This window comes from Trichosurus vulpecula, chromosome 8 (assembly GCF_011100635.1).
Source record: "Trichosurus vulpecula isolate mTriVul1 chromosome 8, mTriVul1.pri, whole genome shotgun sequence".
Lineage (NCBI taxonomy): Eukaryota > Metazoa > Chordata > Mammalia > Diprotodontia > Phalangeridae > Trichosurus > Trichosurus vulpecula.
The window spans coordinates 206,020,575-206,033,846 of record NC_050580.1 but is presented as its reverse complement, the minus strand read 5'-3'; the positions used below and the strand labels follow the sequence as shown (position 1 = coordinate 206,033,846).

General features: G+C 38.9%; 1 protein-coding gene across 1 annotated transcript in view; it reads left to right on the top strand.

Moving 5' to 3' along the window:
- Window positions 1-9,626: 9,626 nt before the first annotated feature.
- The window catches only part of RGS6 (regulator of G protein signaling 6), a 217,021-nt gene continuing 213,375 nt past the window's right edge, over window positions 9,627-13,272 (top strand). The window contains 1 exon segment of the mRNA XM_036735239.1: window positions 9,627-9,723. Within this exon segment, the coding sequence (XP_036591134.1) occupies window positions 9,645-9,723 (79 nt within the window). The 5' untranslated portion in view covers window positions 9,627-9,644.

The following is a 13,272-nucleotide window of genomic DNA, read 5'->3' as shown; positions in this document are numbered from 1 at the left end:
TCCGTATTCAAACTTCGCAGTTCTTTCTCTGAATGAAGATAGCATTCTCCATCGTGAGTCCCCTGGAGTTGTCCTTGCCCCTTTAGGTTGCTGAGAGAAGCGCAGTTTGTCAGGGTTGGTCCTCACGGAATCCACATATCTGTGGCTGTGCACAACGTTCTCCTGGCTCTGCTCCGCTCACTCAGCATTATGTCGTGTAGGTTTTTCCAGGTTGTTATGAAGTCTGCATCATCCCCATTTCTTATGGCACAATAGTATTCCATCACCTTCATATACCACAGCTTGTTCAGCCATTCCCCAATTGATGGGCATCCCTTTGCTTTCCAATTCTTGGCTACCACAAAGAGAGCTGCTATAAATATTCTTGTACATATGGGTCCTTTTCCCGCTTGCGTGATTTCTTTGGGATACAACCCTAGAAGTGGTATTGTTGGGTCAAAGGGTATGAACATTTCTATAGCCCTTTGGGCATAGTTCCACACCGCCCTCCAAAATGGCTGGATCAGCTCGCAACTCCACCAGCAATGCAACAATGATCCAATTTCCCCACATCCTTTCCAGCATTTATCATTCTCCTGATTTGTTATTTTAGCCAATCTGACAGGAGAGATGTGGTATCTAAGAGTTGTTTTGATTTGCATTTCTCTAATCAGCAGCGATCCAGAGCATTTTTCCATATGCCTGTAGATAGCTTTAATTTCTTCCTCTGAAAACTGCCTGTTCATATCCTTTGACCATTTCTCAATTGGGGAATGGCTTGTATTCCTATATATTTGGCTTAGCTCCCTGTATATTTTAGAAATGAGGCCTTTATCAGAGATACTAGTTGCAAAGATTTTCTCCCAATTTTCTGCTTCCCTCCTAATTCTTGTTGCATTGGCTTTTTTTGTACAAAAACATTTCAATTTGACATAATCAAAATTATCCACTTTGCATTTTGTAATGCTCTCTATCTCTTGTTGGGTCATGAATTCTTTACTTTTCCACAAATCTGATAAGTAAACTATTCCTTGCTTTCCCAAATTACTTAGAGTATCAACTTTTACTCCTAAATCATGAACCCATTTTGACTTTATTTTGGTATATGGTGTAAGATATTGGTCTATGCCCAGTTTTTGCCCTACCATTTTCCAATTTTCCCAACAGTTTTTGTGAAATAGTGAATTATTAGCCCAGAAGCTGGCTTCTTTGGGTTTATCAAAGAGTAGATTGCTAAACTTGTTGATTTCACCTACTTGTGTACCTATCCTATTCCACTGATCCACACCCCTGTTTCTTAACCAGTACCAGGCAGTTTTGATGACTGCTGCTGTGTAGTACAGTTTAATATCTGGTGTGGCTAAACCACCATCCCTAGCATGTCTTTTCATTTACTTAATATATTTAATATATATAATGTTTAAGTATACATTTGATATACTTAGTAATACCTATTTAGTAACTAAGATGGATGCTACAAACATAAAAAATAGCATTTTATCTGCCCCCAACTTATATACAATAGGCATCTAATAAATGTTTGCTGAATAATTATTTGAAATGCTACTATTTAAATATGAGGTATTATTATAGTGGTTCATCTTTCCTAACAAATTAATGAACAGGAATAAAGATAATCTCTTCTTGTGGGCTTCTATCTCTAGTAGTTTAAGAGGGATGTTTAGTCTTAGGAAATGATGGACAAATATGGAAGGGGGATGCTTAGAAAATAAACAATAAATGCTTTTTTTCAGGCTTATCATAGGAGATAGATTGTTCAGCAGCCTGGAAATGAGTCTCTTGTCTAAATCAGTCCTTTAAATCCTCTCCACATCAGTACAGGCTAGAAGTGATTCCATCAAAGACCGACTTAATGGCTCGAGTGTTGTGTTTCTTTTCATTTCTTTAGTTGTCACTGAATTTCCATCTAGATCACTTGAGGTGTAAATATAATTTATGATTCTAGTCTCCGAAATTTCATCGGACCCAAACCATGTATCATTTTGAAAATGTTTATGCTGTTTTCCTTTTGCTAATGGACCTCAACACCAGCACATGATTCCCCTCCCCAAATATTTGTTGAATGAGGCGCATCGCTAGAAGATGTGAGGGTTACAAAGAGATAATGCCTATTGTGTGCCAGGCACCATGCCAAGCACTTCACACACATATGACCAGTGGCCATTGTGCATCTATCGTGACAGAAGAGGAAAGTGTATGCTCTATGGGCTATTCCAGGTTTGGCCATACAGACAAAATGGCAGCTCCCAGGACCCGAATAACAACACTTACTCGAACACGTTAGAAGAATCAACTGTCCCATCAGAACCCTCAGAGAAAGTGCAGTTCCATGAGAAGGAATGACTTTTCTCACATCACAACAAAGGCACAATTTATTACTGCAGAAAAAAATCAGAACACAACCAGAAACATGACCTTGGGTCAGCACGAACAATCTCTTGACAGGTTTTTGACGTACAAGTCAATTGCTTATTATGGATTATAATCCAGGACTTCAAAGGCAATTATTTGTTCTATAGCTTTGTTGATAAGTTAAATTATACTATACTCCTATTAAAATAGCAATGCTTGATATAAACGATAGTACCCAGAGTAAAGACAAAAAACATTATCTCAAATTCTCTCATTTGAACCTCACAACAACCTGAGATGTAGGTGCTATTATTATCCCTATTTTATGGTGGAGGAAACTGAGGCAAATAGAGGTTAAGTGACTTGCCCAAGGTCACACAGCTAGTATGTGTCTAAGGGCAGATTTAAGCTCAGGTCTTCCTGACTGCAGGCATACCTCTCAATCCAGCGCACCACCTAGCCATGGTTTCTTCTCTAATGCAAGTTATAACGTGGGGATAAACCATTAGATGAATAATTATAATAAAACATTTATATGTTCTAAAATATTTATAGCAGTCCCCTTTGTAGTGGAAAAGAACTGGATATTGCAGGGATGCCCATCAATTGGGGAACAACTGAACAAGCTGTGGTATGTGATTGTGATGGAACACTACTGTGCTATAAGAAATGATGAGCTTAATGGATAGACTTTCATGAGTGGAGAGTGAAATGAGCTGAAGCAAGAGAACGTTGTATACAGTAACAGCAATATTGTTTTAATAACAACTTTGAGCAAATAAATCATTTTGACTATTATAAATACCCAAATTAACTACAAAGGACTTTTGAAGAAAGATGCTATCTACATCGAGAGAAAAAACTGATAAATAGAAGTATGCATAGAATGATTTTACATATACACAAACACACACACACACACACTCCCCTATTTGTGTCTAATGACAGCCATCTCTAGGGCAGGGGGGGAGGAAAGAAAAAAAGAGAAAAAAAAGAAATTTACATTATAATTTCATTATATATTTAAAAGGAATAGCAAATTGTACATAATAAACTTGTAGTTACATGTGCAATTGTCTTTTTATTATGCTGTATTATGGAAATGCTTGTTTTATGCCATAAATTAAAAATTAAATAAATTTTTAAATGATGCTATAAAAATAAAACATTAAATACTGCCCATGCCATAAAAAGATAAAATTAAAGTTCTGTGTGGGTTCAGAGGAGGGGAAGATCACATATAGCAGCGGAGATGCAGAAAGACTTCATAAACAAGGTGCTATTTGAGTTTATCATTGAAGGATGTTTAAGGTTCTGATTAGAGATAGGGAAAAGGAGAATTGCAAATAAAAGGAATATAATAAGCAAAGCATGCAAATAGGAAAACACAGAAATATGTTTAAGAAATAAGCAAATGGGCTGAATTGGATTGGGGTTGGGGAGTAGCAGCAGATATGGTTAGAAATATAGCAAAGGTTTTTGTGCTGATGGGGACCTTAACATAGGTCTCTAGTGTAAGTCTCTTATTTTATAGATTAAAAGACTGAGACCCAGAAAGATGAAGCAACTTATTAATAAGTATTTACTGAGTTGAATTGCATAAGATTTAAGGAAAGCAATTTCCTACTATTGAAAAGGTTCTCCAAATGTTCCTATTCACAGATGACATACTCAAAGCTTTGAGCCCACAGAACACTACAAGGTCTCCTCAGTGAAATCCATATAAAAGATCTCCATACTGGAAAAACAAAGTAGATGAAAGCTTTTTGTTGTTCAGATTATGAAATGCATCTGGCTAGGCAGATGCTCACATTAGTCCATCAATATCTGTATCCTGGACTGGAGCTGCAGAAGAAAAAATAGCTAGAACTGGGGAGAAAAGGTTTAGAGAGAGGGAAAGGGAAGGGAAGCGGTAGGAGAAGGGGAAGGGGGGATGGAGTAAGAGAAGGGGAAAGGGGAAGGGAAAGGGAAAGGGGAAAGGTGAAGGGAAGATATTTATTAAGCATTTATCTGAGTGCTAGCCACCGTACTAAGTACTGGGTATACGAATACGAAAAGAGAGAAAGTTCTGGCCCTCAAGGATCTTACATTCTAACAAGGGAAGAAAGCAAAGACTGGCAAATAATGGCCAAGGACAGCAGTTTGGGTCTAGCAAGTCACAGAGATGGGGAATTTATGTTTAACCCTTTTCCAAAAGCACTTTATTTGATTACTGTGATCAGAACAAAAGGTGGAAAGGGGGAATGGGGAAATGAGGAGTTCCATATGTGGTGGCAGACAGAGGACAAGCTGGCCTGCCTGGATAGCTCACTGGGATGTGATGATAAGTCATAGCTTACTGTATCTGCTACCTGTCCTCAGGTCCCAATCTAAGCGAGCGAGTTTACACTCGTTCAGTCACCAGCCAAGTGCCTGGGCACCAATCATGAACTACTTTAAGGAAATTGCACAGTGTTTTCAATAATCCCAAACTAGTCCTTTCTGCAAAAGCTGATCTTTTTAACCTCAATGTTCTCCCATTTTGGCCGTGTGGCTTTAAATCATGAGATACCATAATTCAATGTACATTTATTATGTTTCTACCAATTACTGATCACTCTGTATGGGCTGAGGAAGATGCCAAGTTTCTGCAAGATATGGACCTGATACAGCTTCTAATTAAGTTGGAGAATGTGACAGTTACAGAGATAACTGTGTAATGCATTCTAGAGAGGCGCAAAACAAAGAGGTGTCAGATTTTGGGGTGGGGTGGGGGGAGGGAAAGAAGGTCATACTCAGAGGCCACATGCCTACAATTTCAGAAGAATTAAATTGATAAGTAATCCGTGGGTGAATGGAATAATTCATAGTGGCTGCTAAGTGACAAAACAGACAGAGCACAACTCTTAGAATGCAGAAGACCTAAATTCAAATGTCCCCTCAGACACTTCCTAGCTGAGATATTTAACCTCTCTTTGCCTCAGTTTCCAATATTCTTGTAAAATAGGCATAGTAATAGAACCTAGTTGTGAGGCGAAAATAAGATATTTTTAAAGTGCTTGGCAAACCCTAAAGCATAATGATGATGATGATGATGATAGCTAGAGTGCCTACTGTGTGCCAAACACTTTGCAAATATTATCTCATTTGATTCTTACAACAATCCCAGGAGGTAGGTGCTATTATTATTTCTAATTGTATTATGCTGTGCTATATACTTGTACCAGTGAGGAAATGAAGGCAAACCAGAGGTTAAGTGACTTGCCCAAGGTCTCACAGCAATTAATGTATGAGGTTGGATTCAAACTCAGGTCTTCTGACTCCAGGCTCAATACTGTATTCACTGAGTCATCTAGTTCTCTTCTATGTAAATGCAAGCTATTATTATTATTAATCAGTTACTATATACCACACTATATAAATGCTAGTAATTATTATATAGCACTATCTAAATGCCATCAATTATTATTAGAGTGGGCATAATCAGGCTGCAGCAGTATAATGTACAAACAGTGTCACTAATAGACATTAGTGAGATTATCTGTTACTGGGAAGAAAGTTGGTCACGTTTATTAAGAATGACAGATAGATGGATACTACGAGTGGCTCACTAGTATGCCTGAGATACTATTCTTTAAAGCTACCAAGAAAAGGGTCTCTAGTATTTTAGATTAAATGCTCTTAGGAGGATGGATAGGGAAAACAAAATTTTCAGAATATTGGAAGGTCCAAGGCAATTTCTTTTTGTATTTGTGGAAAGAAGATGCACTCCAATGAAATCATAGATTTCTTCAAAGTACCGCCTCCCAGAGAATTGGAAATTGAGAGGATGCCCATCAATTGGGAAATGACTGAACAAGTTGTTGAATATGACCATAATAGAATATTATTATGCTATAAGAAATGATGAGCAGGCATACTTCAGAAAAATCTGAAAAAACTTACCTAAACTGATGCAAAGTGAAGTGAACAGAACCAAGAAAACACTGTACACAGTAACAGCAACACTGTGTGGCAGTTAACTAATGAATGACGATTTTCAGAAGTACAGTGATCCAAGATAATTCCAAAGGACTCATTAGGAAAATTGCTATCCAAATCCAGAGAAAGAACTGATGAAGTCTGAATGCAGGTCGAAGCATGCTATTTTTGCTTTCTTTATTTTTTTTTTCATTTTTTTTCTTTTGGTCTGTTTCTTTCACAACATGACTAATGTAGAAATATGGTTTACATGATTACAGATATATAACCCATATCAAATTGCTTACCCTCTTAGGGAAGAGGGAAGGGGAGGGAAGAAGGGAGAAAAATTGGAACTCAAAAACGTTTTTAAATGAGTGTTAAAATTTGTCTTTACATGATGTAATTTGAAAAAAATAAAATACCATTTTTAGAAAAGTATTTCCTCTGCCCAGAGGTATACTAGTATCTAACAGTTGGCTCTCTGAAGGAAAAATATACACACAGCAAATGTTTTAAATTTAAACCACATCATTGACATTTTCTCCATCATTTTCTTTAGTCCAGACAATCAAGAAAACAACAACAAATCAAGCCCTGACTTGTAGTTTTGCCAGTGTCTGAAATCTGAATGCTTACGCTGAAAATTAAACAATTGGCTCTTGTGAGCCAGTTTGCTAGATCCAGGACACTCTGCTTCTACCCTATTGTCTTAGAGTATAATAAAGACCAGAGAAGAGCATCTATAAAGTGCTTTGAGAGACAAAACAAATATCTGTGTATGGGTAAATTATTTTTCCTGCCCTACCTATGTCATGTGGTTGTTAGATAGAATTAATTAAATGACTTCTAAAGGAGCTTTGAAAAATTGTGAAAGTGCTGTCCAGATGTGACATATACTACCCTTAATGGTTTAGCTCATTTAAACAAGTTATTGGCATTTTCTTCTTACCTGGAAGAACCTGGTCTGGCCTTCGAAAGGCTTTGTCTGCTGTGTGGTATGTTCTTGCCTACTCTGAAAGGTGTCCCATGTGACATCTCAGGCTGCCTGAGCCAGTGGAATGATCCTGCTCTGCCCACTGTGGACATTTCTGACTCACCATGCTACTTAAAGAAATCCATCTGTGGTGATTATTGTTCAGTCATGTACAACTCTTTGTGGCCCCATTTGGGGTTTTCTTGGCAAAGACACTGGAGTGGTTTCCATTTCCTACTCCATCTCATTTACAGATGAGGAAATGGAATCATACAGTGTTAAGTGATTTGCCCAGGGTTGCACAGCTAGAAGTGTCCGATGCTGGATTTGAACTCTGGTCTTTCTGACATCAGGCTCTGTGTTCTATCCACTGAGCAATCTAGCTGCCCCAGATTGAAGATGCAATTTCCCTGCTTAGCTATTTATCCCTCTGTGTCTTCCCCTTTTCCTCAGTCTATCACTAACTAGTAGTGTAGCTTTAGACAACTGATCCTCTGTTTACCCATGTACAACATGGCAGAATTGAACTCTGTGACTGTTAAGCCCCTTCCAACTCTAACATTTTCTCATAGTATCTGAGAACAGGAAACAGAATCCATTCTAATATATTAACCCTCTTGGTTAGGAGAAAGGGGAGTGATACTTCAAGGTTCCACCCCTTCCTTCTTCTGCCATCCTTCTCCCAACAAAGGAAGGTTCACAACTACCTTAGCAGACCAGATACAAGCTGCATTTCTTCCAAATCAGAAACTGGTCTCTGCCAACTCAACCTTTCATGGTTCTAGTATGGAATTTGCATTCTAGTCTGAGGATAACAGCTGGATTTTAACATTTAGTGAAATCTTGCTTCCTTTTCCTCATGTACAGGTGTCCTCTTCATTCCAGTGTGCTTCTCTCTGTGCTATAGACCTACCCATTATCTAATGGCTCATGCTGACTCAGTTTCTTGTAAATGTCCCCAGCTTTGAACCTTGTTTCTGTTCTTAACCCTGGGTCATAGTGACCATCCTTACACTCCTCATGGTGACTATCGTTACACTCCTCAGGACTCAGATACCACCTTTTTCTTGCTTCTGCTGTTATGATCTCCTTTCATCCCACCATCCTAATTCTGTCTCTGTTATTTGAATGTTAGTTAATAAGCACTTATTAAGTGCCTACTGGGGGTAGCTAAGTGGCACAATGGATAGAATTCTAGGCCTGGAGTCAGGAAGACTTATCTTTGTGAGTTTGACTCTGGCTGCAAACACTTACTAGCTGTATGACCCTGAGCAAGTTACTTAACCCTGTGTGCCTCAGTTTCTCATCTGCAAAATGAGCTGGAATAGGAAATGGCACACCGTTCCAGTATCTCTGCCAAGAAAACCCAAAATGGGGTCACAAAGAGTCATACTCAGCTGAAATGACTGAACGACAACAAGCACCTGCTACGTGTTGGACATTGTGCTAAGTACTGGGGATACAAAGAGGGCTCCTGCCTTCATGGAGCTCACAGTCTAAAAGGGAAGACAGTAAGCAAACAAATAGGTATAAACAAACTATATCCAGGAAGAAATAATTAACAGAGGAAAGGCACCAGAATTAAGAGGGATCGGGAAAGCTTTCTTATAGAAGGTAGGATTTTACTTGGGATTTGAAGGCAGCCAGGGAAGCCAGGACTCGGAGGTGAGGAGGAAGAGTATTCCAGGCATGAAGGACAGTCTGAAAAAAGGATTCCAGCCAAGAGTTGCAGTTTTGTTCTTGGAACAGCCAGGAAGCCAGTGTCACTGAATCAAAGACTACATTGGCAGGTGTAAGGTGTAAGAAAACCAGAAAGGGCAGGAATAGGCTATGAAAGACTTTTAATGTCAGAAAGGGGGCTTTGTCTTTGACCCCAGAAGGGATGAGGAGCCACTGGATTTTATTGGCTAGGTGGGGTGAGAGGTCAGACCTGAATATGACTGTGGCCTGCCTAGGTCCCAGTTTCTGATAAGATATCCTATTATATTTTACAATTTAGTATTTTTAAATAGACATTCAAATTTGAATACAAATAACTCCAGTTTGGGAAAGAGGAACCACTTTATTACACAATATATCTTCTATCACATATGTCCACAAAGTTTGTAATTCTCCCCTTATTGATACAGGCATTTGAATCTAATTTTCTCATGGGGTTGTATCCCTTGCCTTTTTCTAGGACAATGGTGTACATGTAGTAGATTCTCATATATTCGTTAGTTGATTAAGTGGATGGAAACTTTAGAGTGTATCCAAAGTTGATGTCCAAGTTCATATACTTGTTCTTATGAGGGTACAGCATGGCCCTAGTTTTGTATAGACTAAGATACTTAAAGGTCTTCTTGCTCCCTTACAGATTGAAGACATCATTACAAAGATGCAGGATGACAAGACAGGTGGGGTACCCATCAGGACAGTAAAGAGCTTTCTGTCAAAAATCCCCAGCGTTGTCACAGGTAAGCAAGAACCATACTAAAACATTCATGACCCACAGAATAGAGTAGCAACCAGAAGCTAATATCGAAAATACTGAGGGAGGAGGTTGAAGGCAGGAGAAGTTTTAAAAGTTAAAGCTATTACTGACAAGGTGATCTTTACTTTAAAACGTGACCTAGTCCTGAAGCTTATCTTTACTTTTTTATGGTAAAGAGCAAAAAGGCTGTTGTCTCTCTATCTGTCTGTCTATCTACCTATCCATCTATCTGTCTGTGAATTGTATATTTGTATACATACTTATGTGTTTATTTACATTTATGAAGCCAGTATAACCAGACTCGAGATCTCCCCCCTCCTCTCTCTCTCTCTTGCTATATATATATAAATATATAATGTGTGTGTGTATATGTATACACACACACACACACACATTTATGAAGCCAGGGTGACCAGGTTTTCTCTTCCTTCCTTTCTTTCTTCTCTTTCCTTCCTTTCTTTCCTTCTTTTTTCTCTTTCTTTCTATCTATAGAGACATACACACACATATAAATATATACACATGTACACACACACACTGGGCACTTAACAAATGGTTATTAACTGATCTATATATGCATATATTTTATCTATACACACATATACATGTAAACACACACACATACATATGCATATATATATATATATATATATATATATATATATATATATATCTCCTGGTCACACTGTTCATATATGTGTGTGTATGTATATATAAATACAAATATATGTATCCATACTGCATATCTCTGTTGGGTTGGAGCCATTTGCCTATTTTGGATAATTATAACTTTGAATTGTGCAAATATGAATACATGAGACCATTTCAGGGGACTCATTATTTACACTCAACAGGATTTTGCTATTTGTCCAAATCCATATGGAGAAACCCGACCATTTATAAACCAACCTTCTCATCAGGAGATTGGCAAGTGAGAGGTGCATGAGTCTAAGTGTATTGTCCTAAAGGAGAAAGAGTGTTTTTTTAAATTAATTTTAAAACCTTTGATGAATTTCAGAAACAGCTAATAAATCTTAGTACTTTAAATCCCATATATTTTATATCAATTTCATTTTAACTCAATAAAAATATTGCATATTTCTTTGCATTCCTTACTGTTAAAATCAACTTTTTTAGTTGGGCAGCTCCAGCCTGTAAATTTGCATATGAGTCAGTTTCTATGTATGGGCCTTAATGAATAGATGATATAATACATGTCGGATAATGTAATTAGGAAGTGGTCCTCCAGCAATGATAAATAATAACTTGGACCTTTTTTTCTTTTTAGTTGTATGGCATTGTTTGGTGTGTCTTTCCTTTAGTTGTCTAAAGTACTAGAAAGTCATCTGTTCCTAATTGAGGGAGAAAATGATTTTCTCAGTTTACAGTAAAGTAGAGTGCTTTCTTTCTCCCCTAGGATCTCTGAACTTGCCAAATGATTCACAATTCTCAGCAACTCAGCTGCCATACATTTTCATTTGCATTCATGAGATCCCAAGAGTGTATCTATAGTCCTGCATTCTATTCCCAACTGTGGTCATGAAACCACTCAACTGGTTCCTTTTAAAAAAAAAGATTCCAAAGAATAATTGGGTAGCTAGTGGATAGAGTGGAACAGTGGATAGAGTACTGGGCCTACAGTCAGGAGGACTTGAGTTCAAATCCAAGTTAAGACACTTACTAGCTGTGTGACCCTGGACAAGTCACTTAACCCTGTTTGCCTTAGTTTCCTCATCTGTAAAATGAGCTGGAGAAAGAAATGGCAAATCCAATACCTTTGCCAAGAAAACCCCAAATGGCGTCAGGAGGAGTCAGATATGACTAATCGACTAAAACAAGAACAACAAGAAATATTTGTGCCACTCAAGTTTTCTGTCCCCCAGGAGACATACCAATATCCTGCCCAATGACTTCAGTAGACCAGAGCTTGTACCTGATGGATCTTGCTGTTATGGTTGAGTTGTTGGGGAAGCGGGGGGAGGTGGCATACTATCCCTTCCTGGCTTCACTAGTGGATTTGAAGTTGTTTATCCCTCACTTTCAAAGAAGATTGGTGACTTCATGGGGTGATGTCTTCAGTTGAGTGTGAACTGGATTTAAGGGAGGCAGAATTGCACAAAGTCGTCAGCCTCACTCTCTCTTCCTGAGTCATTGAACTTCAGTGGCAGGACAGAAGTCAATATGACTGGCAGTGGATGACCTTGACCTTGACATTAAAGCTGGAGACTTCAGCCTGGAAAGTTGCATGGAGCTAGATAAGAGGTACATGTAGACAAGGGAAGCCCCTTGGAGAGGGTAAAGGAACCCTGTCCCCACAACAGTCACTCCAGAATTAAATTGGGAAATATGAGGGCTATAGTTTGACAAGTTAATGAAGAGAAAGTGGGAGGAAAGAAAGGAAGGAAAACTAGAGAAAGGAGAATGGGGAGGGAGAAAGAGAGAGAGGGGGAAGGGAAGGAGAGGGAGGAAAGGAAGAGAATGTGCAACAGCAGGTCAATTAGGCTAGCTCAATAGAAAAAGACTAATAATCCCAACATTAGGTGGCTAGAATGTTTCTGAAAGACATTTTGCCTCAGGATACATCAGGGAGCTCAGGAGGTGAGAATATACCACTATCCAGCCATCCATCCCTAGCCAAGATGTCTAGTCATCACACCTGAGCATGACCTTGATATCCCTGTCTATGATGTTGCTTGAAATGCTGCCATACACCTGAGTGCCTCAGACTTCAGATGCCTCCCCCTTCACTGATCTCACAGAGAAGGCATCCTGAGTGCATAGCTCTAGCATAAGAGAGAGGAATCCTCAAATGCTCCCAGGCTTTTGGAAGAGTCAGTAGCAGAGTCAGAGCTGGAGCCAAGAACAGTTTGGGCCTGTGGTGCCCAAGCTGCTTCATACACTCCTGTTGCCAGCAACCGTTCTTCCCTATCTGCAGCACGCCACATTAGTGCCAGGTTTCTCCTCAGCAGAGAATGCCAGAAGTAGAAATGTGTCAGACTGCATGGCAGGGCCCAGCTATAGGCAGATATCCATCCTAGGATGGTGTCACAGAGGAGATGGTGGGGGCCTGGAGAAGAATGGTCACTTCCAGGCAACCTAGTTGGTTTTGTGTCTACAAAGAAAGAGAAAATGGGTCTTTCCGTCCCCCCTAGTGTTTTCTTTGAAGATAAACTTTTAGAGGAACTTCTTTAACTGCCTCTTGGTGATATGGTACAATGAAAAGATAACTGAACTGAGAATCAAGATGAGTATTCTAAAGCATGCTCTCCCAGTTATTGTATATTATGACTTTAATGGAAACTACAATTCACTCACTATTCAGTTGTTTCATTCATGTCCAACTCTTCATGACTCCATTTGAGATTTTCTTGGCGAAGATACTGAAGTGGTTTGCCATTTCCTTTTCCAGCTCATTTTATAAATGAGGAACTGAGGCAAAAACAGGGTTAACCAACTTGCTCAGAGTCACAGAGCTAGTAAGTGTCTGAGGCCGGGTTTGAACTCAGGAATTTGAGTCTTCCTGACTTCAGGC